Source organism: Eurosta solidaginis, chromosome 3 (assembly GCF_040869045.1).
Source record: "Eurosta solidaginis isolate ZX-2024a chromosome 3, ASM4086904v1, whole genome shotgun sequence".
In the NCBI taxonomy this organism is placed as follows: domain Eukaryota; kingdom Metazoa; phylum Arthropoda; class Insecta; order Diptera; family Tephritidae; genus Eurosta; species Eurosta solidaginis.
Window position 1 is genome coordinate 261,110,451 of NC_090321.1, and position 19,363 is coordinate 261,129,813.

Sequence of the window (19,363 nt, forward strand, 5' to 3'; positions counted from 1 at the left end):
GCTTCAAAATTAGATACACAACGAAAATTTCGACAGAGATTAGATGTCATAATACCAATTTTTAATTCGATGTTCGATAGCCAGCGAAGATCGAATAATGGTCATAATAGGGGCCATTGTTTTTATTGATACATTTGTATTTTTATTTCTTTATTTTATTTGTATACTTTTTATTTCATTCATTCCACTTTCAAACTTACATTGCACCCAGTTCTTTCACTTATCATATCTCACAGGTAGAGGCCGCTGTGCGTTTGAGAATCAGCTGGTTAAATTAGTTTTTTGCACGGCAGTGTTGGTCGGAAATTTGATATTTTCCTTATTTGTAAATAACAATAAACGCAGTGGCCAAAATTAAATGGCTGAAAATATTGGCGAAGGTGATGATTGTCTCGAAGATCCACTTAAAATTCTAAGTGATAATGAAGCAGCTCCAAACTTCGCTTTCCACTGCCTTAAAGGTATGTGCCCACAAACCTAGACCACGTGTTGCTAACCGCTTCCTAAAAGAGAAAAGGGTGTTGGAGGCCTTGGTTCCATATTGCAATTAAATAGATGGTTATAGCGTTTTATTCATGTGGGAACAGTCTGCAAGTAGGATATACATTATGTACAAATTTCGGGGTTGATTCTAGATGGGTAAAAGTTTAACCTGTTACAGTATCCAGATCGAAGCTGAGTTAAAGTGACGTGTGTAGGTTGCTTTCCACTATTGGGAGTTCAGGGGTTCACCGGACAATTTCTGGCGTCCAACGCCTTTTCGTGGACATCGCTGAGGGAATTTCTCAGAAGCCGTGTTTCTTCATAATGATTACGGACGTGACCTACTTAAGTCCCTGGGAGGCGGGGCCACTTCAATCAAATGTCTGTTGAAATGCCCAGGTTTTTGGAAACTGTTTGTTCTCTGCCTAATGGAGAATACTGTCGCTAGTCACTGTGTCGATGGTGTTCTGGGGCCATAAGAAGACAGCACGAAGCAGTTTTGAGAGCGGTGTTTTGCAAAGCCTGTAGTTTTTTCTAGGCTCTTTATTGGCTCGGCGACCATATCTTTGTTTTGTGGAACGTCGAACACTTCTTTGTCCCTTTGTAGCGTTTGCACAACAATATTTAATATTTGTCTTCCAAACGCAGATGATCCTAGCTTGCTAAATCAGTTGATCACCGAAGACGTTGTTGGGGTAGATATCAATGATTATTTGCATGAAGCTATATCTAGCAACTTAAAAAAACTCGACTTCAAATGGAAAAGTGAATGTTTGGTAATAATTTTTTTTTTTGCCCTTATTGAGTAGCAATAGAAACCAGTAACATTTTTTATTTGTAGTTATGTGCTATCGGTTTTGAAGAGTACCAGGATTTATTTCTGCATTGCAAAACCTTGCATAAAAATGAATTGGGCGAATATGCGTGCACATTGCAAGATTGTGACGTTGTACTTAAAAATGAAGACATACTTGCCAGACATTTGGTGCTAAAACATGCTGATTTGGAAAGGTAGGCTATTTCTCACGACTAGGGTTTAACAATAGGAAGGCATGTTCTTCCAATATGCAAATAAAAATGTATTTATATTTTGATATAATTACAGCATTAAAATTTATTGCGTTTGTCCTTATTGTGATTTGCGCTCTTCAAGTTTTAGTCAACTCAATAAACATTCGTGCTATCGTAAATTAACGCGCAAGGCATGTATACAACCTTATTGTCAATATTGCAAGGAGGAGTTTGTTTCGCATAAAAGGTAAGTAATTATGTAATAGTCCTACTTAAATAGTCCTATTTAATTATACTTTGCTTATAGGTTTGTTTTTCATTTACAATTTCATCTGGCCAAGCGACGTCCAAAAATCTGTTTGGTTTGCAATGCGGATTTCAATGATGTGGATGAGTTTTTTATACATGTAAATTATGCACACGAGCCGCCTGAAACAATGGCATGTTCAATGTTAGTATTTAAAAAAAAATTCCATCTGAGGTCAAAAGCAGTACGACGTTAAGAAAGCATAAATAAGCAACAGGCAATTGAAGTCATGCGATTATGGCTTGTCCGAGTAAAAGCTGAGTATTTGTTTCTTTAGCAAAGTCGAAGGCGCTATCTTTAACTCAGAAATCAAGCCTGAGCACATGCTCCTTTAAAGAACAACCTAAAATATCACTCTTGGTTTTTTCTGTCCGAAGCAGTTGTTGCTTTTGTCCACAGAGGTTTTCTTTTTAAGTTTCTTTTTCCTTTTTACAACATGTCACTTTCCTTCTTTTAGTTGCGATCGTATATTCATTGAGAAGGATGCATACAATGCCCATCAAGATATGCATAAATCGAAACCCAAATACAAGTGTAATGAGTGCAACAAAAGTTATTATGCTAAAAGATTTCTGGCTCAACATAAGGTTAATGGCGGAACGATACAAGGTGGCAGCATGGTGACATACCTACAAACATAAATAAAAGTTCAATATACTTTGTTTTTGTAAATTCGATGGACAAATGTCAAAATCGTACTGCGTCGGAAGTTGATGTATCAAATCAAAAAAAGTTTATAATCAGCTGGCCCATGCTGCCACCTTGTATCGTTCCGCCATGATAACGAATAAGTTGACAAAAAATGTCTGACTAAATTTAAAACAAAATATACTTGTTTTAGGAAAATATCCATGACAATGCTGAATATAAATGCGATATTTGTGCAAAAGAATTACCTACGTATACAATGCTGCAAACTCATATGAAATGGCATGATACGGATGCAGAAGTACAAGCGTATATTTGCACAAATTGTGGTTTAATTGGACGTGATAATGAAAGTTTGAAGGTATGTAACGAGTATTTATTTATTTTATTTATTTATTTGTTAGTCTACAAATTTTACAATTAATCAGACTAAATATGAATGAATGAATAAAATGCGGATTACAGTGTAAAATCAACAACCATACATAGTGCGCAAAATTATATTATAAAATATGTATATACATATATTATTGAATCAGTTGTCGGGATGGACTGTGATGCCGAGCAACGGAATTGATTATCAGTGCTGTCGGAATGGACGTGATTTCGAGCAGCTGATGTATATTTAACACATAATGAGTAGGGCTGTGATGTGTGGGAAGCTGGAAAGGGCGTGATTCCAAGCGACCCGCCCAAAGTAACTATTGATTATTAGTGCTGTCGGAATGGACTTGATTTCGAGCAGCTGATGTATATTTAACACACAATGAGTAGGACTGCGATGTGTAGGAGGTTGGAAAGGACGGGATTCCAAGCCACCCGCCCAAAGTAACTGGAGCAGTAACAGATTTAGTTTAACATGTGATTTTGAAACAGTTATGAGTTCAAGGCAGTGAGTATATATTTTTTATACTGTAAAGTATGTCGCAAGTATCAATATTATTGCAGTGATTATTGAAATCTTGACACAGACAACGAAGAGGTTCATGCATTTGAAAATTCGATCTACATGTATTTAAATATAGCGGTTGGAAATACCGAGAGGGCCTAAAAGGGAAATTAAACGTCACCTCGCCAAGCAGAAATTGACTGCTTATCATCCCCCTTAATAGTTTTACCATAAATAAATCTCTCTACGGCTCTGTAGTGAAGGCAGCTGTGAAAGTTTTAACCGGCTGCAATACGGCGGTAGATTCCTTGATGGATCCCAGGGCAAATGATTTAAAGCAAAGAGCAAAAATTGCTTCTGGACCGATTCCAATTTTTCGCTATGAACCTGATAACGCAGGTTCCAGATAATGGAAGCATATTCCAATATAGGTCTTACTAACGATAAAAAAAAAGAGTTTTAGTGACATAGGGGTCATTGAATTCCTTTGACCACCTTTTTACGAAAGCCAAAGTGCCCCTAGCCCTATTCACACACGATTCGATATGTAATTTGAAGTCCAGTTTAGGGTCCATTATAACGCCAAGATCATTAAAGTTTGTGACTTGCTTAATGATATAATCGCCTATCATGTACTGATAGGTTTTAAAAGATTTCCCCCAGCGGGTTAGGGGATCAGAATATACCCGCGGTAGGTATGCCTGTCGTAAGAGGCGACTAAAGTACCAGATTCAAGGGGCTGTGTAGCGCAACATTTCAGGTTGCCAGCGCAATATATAGCTTCTCCAAACCCAATTGTCAACCTCACCTATCCGCGGCGAATCCTGTTTCACTAACAAACGGGGCTCTGGCGACCCCAGGCTCCTCATGGAACTTGGGGGTAGGGAGGGAGGGAATGGCCTGAAGGTTTAATGTGGACACATAAATCGTTCCCGAGATGGTCGGGCTATCACCTTAATGGTGCTATGGTACCGGAGCGTACCGGATTTGTATCCGGCAAAGGACCATCACATCGATAACACTCCCCAAAGCCTTCGGGGAGCAACCTTATCGCTACAACAACAACAATAACAAAAGATTTCCTCGTAAAACACATAAACTTGCACTTCGGTAAATTTAGAAAGAAATTTAGAAGAGCAGAAACAACACTGGCTGAGGTGACTGCACTGTGGAACTCCAGAAGATACATTGATGAATTCAGACAAGCAATTGTTAAGCACAACGATTTGCTTTCTACCTACCAAGTACGAAGAGACCCAAGAGAGAAGCCGTGATGGAAAACCCAATCGATCGAGTTTTAGTAGGAGTAAGGAATGGTAAACTTTATTAAACGCCTTACTGAAATCAGTGTAAATGACATCAACTTCGCAGTTCGTCCTTAAGTTATTGGATACGAGGGTTGTGAACTCCAGCAATTTAGACACAATGGACTTACCCCTGCAAAAGCCATGTTGTGACAGGTCCACTGCCGAAGATACTGCAAAAGCCAGTTGATTTGTGACAACTGATTCAAATAGTTTTGGAATAGCACAAAGTTTGGCTATTCCTCTATAGTTTGTGACACAGGATCTACTCCCACTTTTATAAAGTGGTATTATAAACGACTCCTTCCACTTCATAGGGAATATCCCTTGCCTCAAAGAGGCATTAAATAAGCAGGTAAAGGGTTGACAAAGAAATTGAGCGCAAGTTCTCAGCACAACAGATGGTATTTCATCAGGTCCACTGGAGTAGGAAATTTTCAGACTTTCGAGATGCCTTAGTACCTCGTCTGTATGAATATATGGGATACCTACTGAGTTAAGCGAAGGTAACATGTATTGATAATCCACCGGAGGGGAGTCAGGGATAGTCGAGTAATTAGATTTAAAAAAGTCAGCAAACATATTTGCAATCTCGGAGTCAATACTAGAAATCCGATCATTATACTTCATTACAGAAGGAAACCCTTTAATTTTTCTTTTGGAGTTGAAGGAATTAAATGTTTTTGGATTGGAATAGATCCGATGCTTAATCTTCATCAGATAATTCTTATAGCATCTTATCTGTAGCCTGTTGTACTTAAGGCGCAAGATGGAGTATGCAGCATAGTCACTATTATAGCCAGATAATTTGAAATGCTTGAAGAAGCGTGTTTTTTTGTTTTTTAGATAATTAAGTTCTCTAGAGCTCCAAGCAGTAGCTGGAGGTGCTGAGGGAGTTTTGGAAAAAGGCACACATTTGAGGAATATCGCATGTAAAACGTTGGTGAAATGGACGGAGCTCGCTTCAATATCTCCGTCGTACTCAGGTCACTTTATTTTAGAGACTTCGTCGATTAGTAAAGACCAATTGGCCTTTCTAAACAGAAACCGACGCATTCGGATCGGTAGTATTCCGCACCGGTAAGCTAAGACAATCCAGGTAAATTGAAAGTGCTGGATGATAAACATTCTCAGGCAATACCACTGGATCACATCGAGTAACAGAACAATTCGATGTGTCGTCTGAAAAAATCAAATCAAGATATTTGCCAAATTTATTATGAATTCTGTTAAGTTGATAAAGACCAATGTCTGCAAGGTAATTTAAATACTCGTAGAATACAACATTACAAGCAGTGGGAACTAGCATTCCGTCAATAAAATTCCACGACACAAAGGGCAGATTAAAATCGCCAGCCACTAAGACAGAATCAACAGACCTTGACATAGCAAATATAAATTTCAATAGGGAAGAATGTTTTAAGTATATAGAAATATCTGACTGGGGCGGAATATAAGACGCAACAAAATATTTATATGTAGATAAAAGTTTAACTTGCACGCAGAGGATTTCAACATCAGAAGAATCATCGAAGTACACTTCCTCAGCAGAGAACCTGGTATGTATGGCGATTAACACGCCTCCACCAACTCTGTTTCGTCGGTCTTTTCTAAAGATCTCATAAGAATCTGCTAATATCTCAGAGTTAAACACAGTTGGTTTCAACCATGTCTCAGTAAAAACCAAAACGTCATAACAGAGTTCATGACTACGGAGAAAAAGATCAACTAGTTTAGTATTTAGACCCCTTCTGATAATAGACGTTGAGGCCATTATGAAAGGTGTCAGACAAATCTATGACTCCGCGGGAATTTCTACATCTTTTCGAAAAAAACGGAAGGGCTTAATGTATACATTACTGGGCCAAAGAGAAGCATTGAAAAGTTTGCTATATTCACTTTCAATAACTCGAACTTTAAAAGCGACTCTCACTAAAGTGTTAATGTCGACATCTCTCTTTACTAACTTAAAACAAGCGACATTAGAAGCAGCAATGCCAAAGTGATCAGAGATGTATTTAACAATACTCTCCTCAGTGACCGATGGCTTAAATGAGGACAAATGAATCCATTTGTACCACACAAATACATCTAATTCAGCATTGTCATTGCTACCACTAACAACACGCGATTTTTGCGTAATTTCCTTTGATACACTCTTTCGTTGTCTGTCAGAAACATCAACAGATGGCACATTTGCATTAACTGCGCTAGCTGCAGCATCTGCATACGATACAGTGCCAGCAGAGCGCGACGCTGCACTAATATTTGTCACATTGTTGACAACCATTTGAGCATCAGACTTATTGGAATTACCAGAAGGCACATTTGAATTATTTTTGATTGTTAGCTTTAGTTAATTTAGATGTGGATGCAGTAGATTTAGTTTCAGATGTAGAATTGGAACTAATTGATATTGATGTATTTCCAGATGTAGACGTAGTTTTAGACGAATGAGAGACTTTAGAATATGAGGCGTTTTTAGATGTAGATGTAGATGCAGGCGAAGTAGAAGTTGTCTTTGTAGTAGAACTAGTAGAGAAAATTTTCGATGTTTGCGGCTGAGTAATAATAGCAGCAGGTTTATATGTAAGAGTAGAAGTAGGTGCAGGTGATGAAGCATTAGCTCATCGATAAGGGGAATTAGAGAACTCCGTGCCAAGCGGGGTAGCGGGAAAATCCATTTGGTTGCTTTGTATTAAGTTGTTGTTATTGGATGCCATGGGGAGAGCAGAAATAAATATCGCACTATTTCTGAAATTCGGACAACCATAGGCACAGCAACATTTAAGTTTTTGTTGGATGACTTCAAAGAGTCCATTATATGATTTTTTAAATCATCGAATATTTTAGACACAGCATTGGAAATTATGTCAAAACCTTGTTTTTTAGCCACAAGAATAGCGTTCAAAATATTAGATACCTTGTCCGGAATGTTCACACACTTTTCACACAAGTAAAGCAAATGCGGGTTAGCCTTGATTAGCTTTACTTCATAGTCCGATATACCCTCACTACAGGCTCTGTGGAAAATCCTCTTGCAGAACCCATTACACGGCACTAGATTATTGTCACCAGTTCTGGAAAATCGTTTATTACACTTTCTACAATATTCATCCATTTTGGCAATTAAAGTAAAAGAAAATATAAGAATACGTGAAAATATGAGAGCGATTAAAAACACGTCCGTACGCGGCGAGAGAACAGATTTATGATAGATGAATTGTGGTAAGATTGGGAGAAGGGTATATGGCTTATCCTCTGTGGCGAGCTTCTAGATATGTATGCAGGTTATATGAAAAAACAAACACATTTCACATAGTCATGTTCCGGTTTTCCACCGTGAGCATTGAGTAGCATAACAAGACGCGTTGTAAATCTAAAAATTCCCCTTGCCAATGATTAGCGGCGTAACGGAAGTTATTATTATTAGATGAGCTAAATACAGGTTGCGGCTCAGTCATACTCTATTGAGGTAAACTAGAACGATCCTAATAACGATCCAAAATTGAGAGAACTTGAAGACAAAGCGCTTCCCAAGGCAGTCGGTTTTATGTACCGGAGCGACTCGGAATTTTTCCCGACCAAGGACTGTCATTTCAGTGTAACCCCATTTAATTTGTTGCGTCCCTCCCACAAATTGTCATCCTCCCAGCAGCTCCTTGCAGCGGGACTGCTCCATATTCTCTTGCTCCTGGAAGGTATCGAATCCAACCCGGGTCCATCTCCTGACGCCGGTCCTGAGAAATGGTTTTGCTGCATTTGCCGGAAAAGAATCTTTTTAGGACGGTCATACTCTGTTCAGTGTGTCTTGTGTAAGGGATGGTTGCATCGGACAGGTTGTTCTGGGCTTGATCCCAAAACCCGACGTCCACGTAACTTTTATAAATCTTTTGTGGATCCTTGCTGTTCACGTCCAAGGGCGTCCCGTAGTCTACGCCTTAGCTCCCCCCCCCCCCCCCCCCCCCACTACCTTCCAGCAGCCCAGCTGCTCAGCAAGCCACAACTAGTACCCGCTGCTGCTCGCGGCGCCAACAACTCAAACAGCTGCTACCACTCATAACTACTATCTTCGTAGTATAGTCAGTAGCAATGCTGAGCATCAGTTCCTGCCCCCGTCTTCTTCCCCCCCCCCCCTCCCCCTCTTTTCCGGCAGCAATCGTGTAGGTCAGGGAAACAAACTCTTAGTCCCTAACCCCGTTTGCACCGTTTGCCAGCACAGAATATATATGTTTGCGACATCAGCCCAATGCAGCTCCTGCCTTGGGCGGTGCCACTTTCTTAGATGTTCTGGTCTCCGCGACGGCAACCCCCCGAAAGGTTTCATTGCGCCATGTTGCCTGGTCGCTAACCCCAATCTACCGGGTACCCCAATGCTTGCCCAAGGACGCCCAGTCCCAGGGCCACAACAGCAGTTGCGTCCTGACCTTCCTCAACCCAGGCGTAGCCACCCGTCACTTACTCCCAGAGTGGCGACGTCTCCCCCTATGCACTTCAGAATTCTGCAGTTAAACTGTAATGGATTAACTGGGAAGATCACGGATATATATGATTTCATGAAGCGGCACAACATCCGCATGGCTGCGATTAAAGAGACTAAACTCACAGCAAGATCTGCACTGCAAACCTGTTCTGGGTATAATGTCACAGAAAAGATCGCATGAGCGGAAATGGAGGCGGCCTCGCGTTTATCATATATCATATATTTGATCCTGGCATCGACCGCAGGGACAATGTCTTAGAACGTCGCGGCCTATCTGCCCGGTGAGGCGATGCAAACCTAGAAATCATCAACATCTACATCCCTCCTGCCATATGTTGCCCCAGTGGATACCGCCCTAATATTAGCGCCTTACTCACTGGCAGCAATCGCATTATCTTAGGCGACTTTAATGCCCATCACGATCTATGGCATTCAAACTTGCGGGCGGTCAGTAGGGGTGAGATGTTGGCGGATCAAATAGAAGAAACGACGTTCTGCACAATAAACGGAGACGCCCCCACACGTATGGTAGGAAGCTGTCACAGTTCGCCGGATATCTCAATCGTGAGCGCAGAACTCGTAAACTTCATCAACTAGCAGCCGATGGTAACATTGGCATCCGACCACCTGCCCATACTTATTTCGTTCGAGCGTACCGCTGACTTCATCGTCACCGAAAAACGCACTTTCATAAACTTCAAAAAAGGAAAGTGGGAAGAATATAAATCTGCAACAGACAGCAGCTTTGCTGCCCTCCCTATCCCGACTGATGCCCGCCAAGGGGAGCGTGCTTTCCGCAAGGTCATTGAATCCGCCTCGGCACGTTTCATTCCCGCCGGGAGAATTCCCGAAATTCGGCCCCACTTCCCGACGGAAGCCGCAAATTTAGCGAGAGAACGTGACCTTATAAGACAGCTCGACCCAGGCGACCCCCAAGTAAGGGACATGAACCAACGCATCAGATTGCTTGTGGATGAACACAAGCGGGCGAAATGGGAGGAGCACCTAAGAGGTTGTAACCTCTCTGCCGGTGTGGGTAAACTTTGGTCCACCGTAAAGTCCCTATCGAATCCAACTAAGCACAATGACAAAGTTTCCATCGCTTTCGGCGATAAAGTGCTGTCGGATTCGAAAAAATGCGCGAGCGCTTTCTGCCGTCAATATGTAATGCATTCTACGGTCGACAAAGATAGACGGAGGGCCAACAGACACGCACATAAACATAAATTCAGCGCGTCACCAATTACCATCACCGCCAGAGAGGTTGAAGATGCCATTGGTCACGCTAAACCATCCAAAGCAGTGGGCCCAGACGGCATAGCCTTGCCGATGCTTACAAGCCTAGGGAAAGAGGGTTTCAAATACTTAGCACATGTCTTCAACCTGTCTCTTTCCACCTTTGTCATACCCGAAAAATGGAAAATGTCCAAGGTGGTCCCGCTACTAAAGCCTGGGAAACCAGCTAACATAGGACAGTCGGATCGTCCGATATCTCTCCTATAGCCAGTAGGAAAGACGCTTGAAGCCATTTTGCTCCCCTACTTCCAAGCAAATTTGCAGCTAGCCTCTCATCAGCATGGCTTCAGAAAACTCCATAGCACACCACCGCGCTAAATGCCATCAGCACCCACATAAATTGCGGTTTAAATTAAAACCCCACCATAGAACAGTACTCGTAGCGCTAGACCTATCAAAAGCTTTTGATACGGTCAACCATGGCACGTTACTGCAAGACCTGGAAGGGTCTACCCTTACCCCATGTCTTAAAAGGTGGACCGCAAATTATCTGGGTGGTCGGCAGGCATCGGTGCAATTTAGAAACGAAACATCAAAACCAAGAAGAATTAAACAAGGGGTGCCACAGGGTGGTGTCCTATCCCCACTTTTGTTTAATTTCTACATATCTAAGCTACCTTCACCACCAGAAGGAGTCACTATCGTTTCATACGCCGATGACTGCACAATAATGGCCACAGGCCCAGGCCCACAGATCGATGAGCTCTGCAACAGAATAAACGGCTACCTCCCTGATCTCTCCAGTTTTTTCGCCTCGCGAAACCTGGCATCACCGACTAAATCTTCCGCGACCTTATTTACAACATGCACGTCCCAAATGTCGACCATTTTTGAACATCCACGTCGATGGCACTACGCTACCGACTGTCCTACACCCCAAAATCTTGGGTGTGACGTTTGATCAGAATGTACATTTTGGTGAGCACGCAGCCGTAATTGTTCCGAAAATCCAGAGCCGTAATAAAATCCTCAAATCCCTTGCTGGCAGTACCTGGGGAAAAGATAAAGAAACGCTCATTACTACATACAAAGCAATTGGCCAGCCGTTTACGTGCTACGCGTCACCCATATGGTCGCCAAGCCTAAAAACTACCCACTGGAAGAAGCTACAGGTCTGCCAAAATACTGCTCTCCACGGGCTGCCTTCTTATGTCCCCAGAACACCATCTACATAATGAGGCGAGAATACTCCCCATCAGGGAGAGAAATGAGATGCTAACCAAACAGTTCCTGTTGAATACCCAGAAACCTGGGCATCCAAACAGACATCTGATTGATGAGCCAACACCGCCTAGAGGCTTAAGTTTTCATCTCCGTAAGCATTTTGAGGAAATACGGCACCTGATAACCCAGCCGTATGAAGCAAAAAAAACACAAGCAGGTCCTTGGTGAACCCCACAAACAGGCGTCGGACCTTTATGCCAGGAATTGCCCGGTGAATCCAGTACTCAATATTTTCGTAAGCGAAATGAGAGGATTGAGAGGAATGCCGCTGAAGCAGCAGGTTTAATTTTGATTTCCCACAATTCGTTAAGCATACTGTAAATTGCACGGACTGCATATACATTTTTGCGTGAATTTTGTTGTGACTTTACAATCCATGCACTCCGTGCACCGTTTGCAAGACAAAGCCATTCCCTCCAATATATTTTATTTATTTATTCAACATATGTATAAATATTTCTCATCCTAAATTGCAGACACACATTTCAAAACAAAACACGGAATGTTTCGAAATTGAAGAAACAATACTCGTATCCGCTTTTCGTTGCCTCTTTTGTTCGTTAGATTATAAGGATAAAGACTCGATGCGTAAGCATCGTGCTTCCGGCATACATGAGGATGGCAAATTTCACTGTCCTCTATGCTATGATGAATTTGAAAATTACAAAGCAAAACGCACACATTTGGCAACACATAAAAACTACAAACCATGGTTAGAGAGTTTACCGCTCAAGCGAAGATTTATGTGTGATGAGGGTGTAAGTAAAATAGTCATAGTTACTTATTTAAATTTATTAAATGTTTTACAAAATAATTTTTGCAGAACTGCGATGAATGCTATGCCGAATGGCCAGCGTTTTTTAGACATAAAAAGCGAATACACAAATCGACCATATGTCAGAAATGTAATCAGAAGTTTTCAAATGCAGATGAATTACAAAATCATGCCAAACAATGTGGTCTAAGTGGATTGAAATGCCAATTTTGTGATAAAATGTGCCCAACAAAAATGTCTTTAGCCATACATGTGACTAAAAGACATAACAATAGTATGTACTTTTCATCCCTTTATATATTTGTATTAGAGGTTTACGCCGGTCACTTAATTGGCGGCGGTAGCCTAGGCTTTATTATATACCGACGGCGGCGCGCGCCGACAAAGTGATCGGCGTAAATCTCTGAATTGAATCGCTGGACTTCAAAGTATCACATTGTCCACAACTAATGAATATGGAAACATACTGCTGACGTCAATAGTATGTGTGACGATCTGGAACGATATCATTAACTTGCGGATGAAGATCTGGGAGGCTTGTAAAGCGAAAATTTTAAAAAATAATATTGGGAGAGGTTTTGTTTATATGTATTTAAGAAAATCGACGTTTCCGCCATTTCGGAAAGATCCGCGGTTTATGCCTCAAAATCTCGTGGATTTTTCAAAAAATTTCGGGAGTAGCTCCTTGCGGAGAGAGATATATTTAAAATGGTCACACTTTTGTAGCGTAGTTTCATCGAAGGAGTTGTTCTGGGCTAACTCTAATACCCGTCGTCGGCACGATTTCTTTAAATCATTTGTAGCTGCATGCTGGTCACGCACAAAGGCGACTTACGGTTGCTATAAATTATCTACTAATAGTCATGACTCTCATGGCACAGTTTTAACAATTAGCATCAACGCTGGCTTGTTGTTGATCGCGCCAAAAGGCGCCTTCAGTTTTTTCGGCTCTTTTTAAGAGCTACAATTTCCGACGTGCGAACAGTAGCAATCCCGACCACCAGTCTCTACCACGCATCCTGGCCCTTATACCATATGCCAGCACAGAATCCATAAGACTGCGACTTCGAACTCATACCTTCGTCGACGTTACTTTCCTTGAAGCTCTAGGTGTAGCTCCGAAGACTTTCTAGCGGATGTTTTTGTAGCGCTATGCTTCCGAGTTACACCAAAAAACACATTGAAACGTTAGGGAGTAACTATTCGGCCAAGGACGCCGCCCTCGAAATCATAAGCAGTCTAAGTGGATATCATTGCGTAATACATGGGTAAAAATCGTGTAATCCTTGGCGTATCTACATAATTTAAACTTTACAAGGACCGTGGATAAAAGTCTTAAAATGTAGACCAAAATTTGCAGACGTTTGTTTTCGATATATTGACCTCAATACTCTTCGTTTCCAGCATTTTGATATAAGAGCTCATTATGGATGGCCGTCTTCAGTTTTCAGACAAGTTCGACTATCCCCTACGTTAGGGTAGTAGAACACCCTGTAATTTGTTCGACTGTCTTGAGAAAGATTTTTCTTCACCATTTTGAGTGTTCTTGCGAAGGAAAAAGCCTAACCTGGTTGAAAAATGTGCCTACGTATTCACATTTGTAACAGTAGCCGTCACGTGGAGGTCATATTTAAACATGGTTGATAAGCTATATACAATGTGATTCACTCCAAGGGACTAGTTGGGGATAGGACCGCCAACTTTAGGAAATGTCAAACCGGGAGACTTAGGTGTTGAATGATGAAGTGTGAAAATCAAAATTAAGATTTCAGACGCTATTTTAAGTGTTTTGTTTTAAAAACTTGGTGAATTCGGTGATGCGAAATCCGTGTTAAGCTGTCATTGAAAGGACCTGTTTTCTCAAATAACTTTTGAACGGTTAAGTGTTAAATTTCGCAATTGGATTTTTACAACTGGCAGTGATGCGCATCCCTTGATACCCCTTCGATCATATCGGACCAATTTTCGAGATGAACAATAAATGGCTTAGACAGTCTTAAAGTAGAAAATATAGTAAAGCGCCGAACGCCGCCGCCGCCGCACCGATATTTTTGACATTTGGCGGCAGCGTCCGAAAAACGTCGCTAATCGGCGGCGGCGGCGTATATCTCTAATTTGTATATATTAAAAAATGTTGTGTAAAATTAAATAAGCTCAAACCAATTGATATTAGTTACATAAGCCTTTTTAAAAATTATGGAACTAATGTAAATGTAAAATTGAGGAGCTCCAAACCAAAACGCAATAAGTGACTCATAACAAGTTCCTAGATAAATGAGAAAAAGTGCCCAGCCTTAAATGGAGGCACATTTTCAAAGGATACTTATGATATAATGGCAGTTATGATAGGCGCACAATCAGCCAGAAAATCACATTTATCGGACAGCTAGATTCTAAGTTAAGACAGATATTTATTTGTAATTACTGAATTTTGGTCTGAAAATATTTTTTTTTTGGTTTGGAAGTTATTGGAATTTCAGCATTTTGGTGTGAATAGTAATTGCTATTTATAAAATAGGTTTTGTGCCAATTTTTCAGCGACACTGGAAAAAATAGTTGGACCATGTACATAATTTTTGTTGTTGTTGTTGTTGTTGTAGCAGTGCTTCGCCCCACCTGATCATTTTTGTTATTTTAGTATTCCAGTATGAAGTGCATGGCTCAGCTACAGAGTTACTTGTGATTAGTTAGGTGGCTAAGAATATACCTGCGGCAGGTATGCCTGTCGTAAGAGGTGACTAAAATACCAAATTGATTCAAGAGGTTGTGTAGCGAAACCCTTTCAAAAGGTTGCCAGCGCAATTTTTACCTTCTCGAACCCAATTGTCAACCTCACCTATCCGTGGCGAATCCTGTGTCTTCAGCAGCCGAGGCTCTGGCGACCACAAGCTCCTCATGGATCTAGGAATCAGGAGGGCGGAATGGCCTAGGTTTCATATGGTCATACTAAATTGTTCCCGAGATTGTTGGGCTAGAAACATAACATACAAATCAAGAAATGTAAATATTGTATGAAATTATAGGGTTTTGCTATAAAACGTAATTTTTGAATTGTTCCAGCGTTGTTGAATTTTCTGTTCTTTTTACTTCTCATGCAGATTAGGTTCTTGAAAGCGTAGTTAAATCATATCCAAATCTCAAGAAACATTAGGGGTGCACTTATTGCGTTTAAATAGTGCATTTAAACGGAATGAAACAAAACGTTTTTTTTTTTTTTTTCAGAGAATTTGCCATGTCCGCATTGTTCATGCGTATTGAAAGATCAAAAAGCGTTAGAGAAACATGTCGGCGATGCACATCTACCTGCCACTTGTGAACAATGTGATAAAGTGTTTCGTAGCAAACGTTATTTGGCCTCACATATAAGAGCTATACATGAACACGAATGCAGATATTTTTGCTCATATTGCGAAAAAGGATATTTTTTTCGTTCACAGCGGGACTCTCATGTAGAGCTGGTACGTTTTATATAAATACAAAGATGAGTGATTTGTTTTGTATAGATAATGTGGTTTCTTAACTATGTTCATAAACTTTCAGATGCATCCAAAATCGCTTTATAAATGTGGCAAATGCAAATATGAAACAAAGTATGCTAAATCGCTTGAAATCCATATGGACAAGCATTTAAACAACGAAAAAATGCTATGCCCATATTGTTCTAAAAAATTTGGTCGAATGAACTCGCTAAACTTGCACATTAAAAGGCATGAAAACAATAAACCGTGAGTATATATAAAAGCTTATCTTTTTCCCTACATCTAGCGGCTTCTGCTAAAAAAAAGTTAATTTTGGTAAGATGCTCTTGTTAAAGTTTCTGGTTTTTCGCGCAACAACTCACATATTTTTCCTTTCTCTTCGAACAGTTATAGATGCTGCGACACCATTGTTGATGGCTGTGAAGCTGCATACATTGCAGAATATTTACTAAATAATCATATCAAAAGTAAACATGCCAATAAATGGAATGAAATTCAAAAAAATAACATAGCAAAAACGAAGAAGAACGGAGCAGTTGCTAAGGAAAAATATATAAGACCAAGTAGAAGAAAAAATAAAACTACTACCTCTACGAGTACAGCACGGAAATGCAATGAGGGTCAAAATGAAACGGTAAACAATATGTTAAATGCTGCAGTAGATGAAATAACAGCAACACCAAACCTGTATGCAATTGAGACGTCAAATGAAGAACAACTAACTTGCGTTGTTGATGACAACTCCATTAGTGCTGATAAAAATTATATGCTGGTATTAATGGATGACATTTCTATGCAAATGGTTAATAATGCAGATCAGCTTTTTCTACTTGAAGACGTAGGCGACACAGAATTGAATACAATCTTGAATGTTACATAGTCGAATTTCATATTCATAGCTAATTAATTTAATTCCTTTTTTTATCTTCTTGTAGACATCCTATCTGAATTGGTTTTCCTTTTTTTAATTCAAAAGTTTTGGAGAAATCCCTTTTTAAATTTTTTTTTATCGATTATGCAAAATATAGGCCTCTATTATGAGCATTTTTCGATCTTCGATCTTCGCTGGCTATCGAACATCGAAAATCGAATTAAAACTTGGTATTATGCAGGGTTTTGCGTTTACAACATTTTTTGGATTGTTTACACTTTCATTGCAAACAATTGTAAATAATGTAAACAATTGTAAACATTTACCAGCATATGTCATTTCAACTTATATTGTAAACTGTAAAATCAAACAGATCGATTTGAAAGGTCCAAAAAGTTACTTTTTTTTATTGTAAAATTAAAATTGACCAAAACAGTGAAAATGAATAAAAAATATTAAAATACTAAATATTAAAGCGTATTTTTATACTTATCGTGCTTTGCACACAGAGTATATTAACTTTGATTGGATAACGGTTGGTTGTACAGGTATAAATGAATCGAGATAGATATATACTTCCATATATCAAAATTATCAGTATCGAAAAAAAATTAGATTGAGCCATGTCCGTCTGTCCGTCCGTGAGCACGATAACTTGAGTAGATATTGAGATATCTTCACCAAATTTGGTATACTAGCTTATCTGGACCCAGAATAGATTGGTATTGAAAATGAGCGAAATCGGATGATAACCACACCCACTTTTTATATATATAAAATTTTAGAAAACAAAAAACCTGATAATTTAGTAAATAATACACCTAGAATGTTGAAATTTGACATGTGGACTGATATTGAGACTCTTGATAAAAATTTTGAAAAATGATTTAAATTGGGCGTGGCACCGCCCACTTGTGATAAAATCAATTTTACAAATATTATTAATCATAAATCAAAAATCGTTAAACCTATCTTAACAAAATTCGGCAGAGAGGTTGCCTTTACTATAAGGAATGCTTTGAAGAAAAATTAACGAAATATGTTAAGGACCACGCCCACTTTTATATTACAGATTTTTAAAAGGGTCGTGGACGAATAAAATAAGCTATATCTTTGCAAAAAAGAGCTTTATAACAATGGTATTTCATTTCCCAAGTGGATTTATAACAATAAATAGGAAAAACTTCAAATTTAAAAAATGGGCGGTGCACCGCCCCTTTTATGACTAAGCAATTTTCTATGTTTCGGGAGCCATAACTCGAAGAAAAATTAACGGATCGTACGGATCGTAAATTGTGTACACATATTTTCCTTATAGCAGGAAATATTTCTAGAAAAAATGGACTGGAAATGGAATGGAAAAAACCACGCCCACTTTTATATAAAAGATTTTTAAAAGGGTCGTAGGATAGAATAATAAGCTACAACTTAGCAAAAAATAGTTTTGAATCAATGATATTTCACTTATCAAGTTTTATTGTAAGAGGAAATGGGGAGACATTAATTTTTTAAACGGGCGGTGCCACTTGTTATGTAGAAAGGTAATTTATCTGAAATGAAATGTACAATTGAAGTTCACGCTGGGTATATAATGTTCGGTTACACCTGAACTTAGACACCTTTACTTGTTTTTATTTAATTCAAAAGTTTTGGAGAAATCACTTTTTAATTTTTTTTATCGATTATGCAAAATGTAAAGTTATTCTTGTTATATATATAAAAAAATGCGTTAATTCGTTTGTTAGAAATACTAAAACTAATATCGTTGAAAACTTACGTTATCATATCGAAAGCCTACATTTAAATTATTATTTTTAGTTATTTATTTTTATATATATCTTTTTGCGCAAAACAAACTACAATTGTAAATATATATATCATAATGTATTTACTATGTAAATGTATGTACGTATGCCTTTGTGTGTGTAAGTATGTAATTGTTGTATAATCAATTTGTATAGATATTGAATTTTATTGCATTTACATGCTTTCTCAACACACTTAATGTTACATATTTGTTTATTAATAAATAATTTGCGCGCCGCAATCACATAAACTTGATTACATTTATGTACGTTACATATTTATCAATATCAAACTGCAACGTAATTAAAATACAACATCATTATGGAGAAAGAAATTGGCAAATTCTCATTTAGAATGTTATATTCGTAGTTCATTTTCATTTAATGTGATTATATGGAGTAAGTAATTAAAATTGTCTACTTTAATTTGTCTTTTTCGATTTTTTGGCTTGTTTAGATTTCAATTTCTCCTGTTTCTTCAGTTCCTTTTCCTTTAGCGACTTGTATAGTTTGTAGCCGAACAGCGCTGAAAAAGAACAAAAAAGGAAATTAAAATATAAATAAAATAAATTTTAATCTTTTTGTAAAAGTAATTGTTAATTTATTATTTTTTTGGTAAATAAACTCATTAAAACACTGTATGTAATGAAAGGCTTAAAATACCAAATTACTTGTTGGTTGAACGAAAAATTTCGATATGGTATGTATATTCAGCTGCTACTGATAGTTGAGCGGAGTATTATCGACAAAAGACCAATCATTGGAAAACACAAACTTATTTTAGTTTC

At 38.8% G+C, this 19,363-nt stretch overlaps 2 protein-coding genes across 11 annotated transcripts in view; one reads left to right on the top strand and one right to left on the bottom strand.

Annotated features, from left to right (window-relative positions):
• The first annotated feature begins 274 nt into the window (after window positions 1-274).
• On the top strand, window positions 275-17,245 carry LOC137245458 (zinc finger protein 665). 2 transcript variants are annotated; one of them, XM_067776135.1, is made up of 12 exons: window positions 275-461; window positions 1,132-1,259; window positions 1,325-1,494; window positions 1,589-1,741; window positions 1,802-1,945; window positions 2,259-2,388; window positions 2,643-2,810; window positions 12,122-12,403; window positions 12,469-12,694; window positions 15,643-15,878; window positions 15,961-16,145; window positions 16,287-17,245. In XM_067776135.1, exons 1-12 carry the CDS (start codon window positions 359-361, stop codon window positions 16,777-16,779), a joined length of 2,418 nt encoding a protein of 805 aa, XP_067632236.1. In that variant the 5' UTR covers window positions 275-358; the 3' UTR covers window positions 16,780-17,245. The 2 variants fall into 2 exon arrangements, with proteins under 2 accessions (XP_067632236.1, XP_067632237.1); XM_067776136.1 differs by having other exon boundaries at window positions 278-380.
• The window catches only part of LOC137245460 (uncharacterized), a 39,183-nt gene continuing 36,968 nt past the window's right edge, over window positions 17,149-19,363 (bottom strand). For all 9 annotated transcript variants that reach the window (XR_010951330.1, XM_067776146.1, XM_067776139.1 and 6 more), the window contains one exon: window positions 17,149-19,101. Coding sequence is in view for 8 of the 9 variants with exons in the window: in XM_067776146.1 (XP_067632247.1) it covers window positions 18,998-19,101 (104 nt within the window). In the remaining variant the exon portion in view is untranslated. The remainder of the gene's footprint in view (window positions 19,102-19,363) is intronic.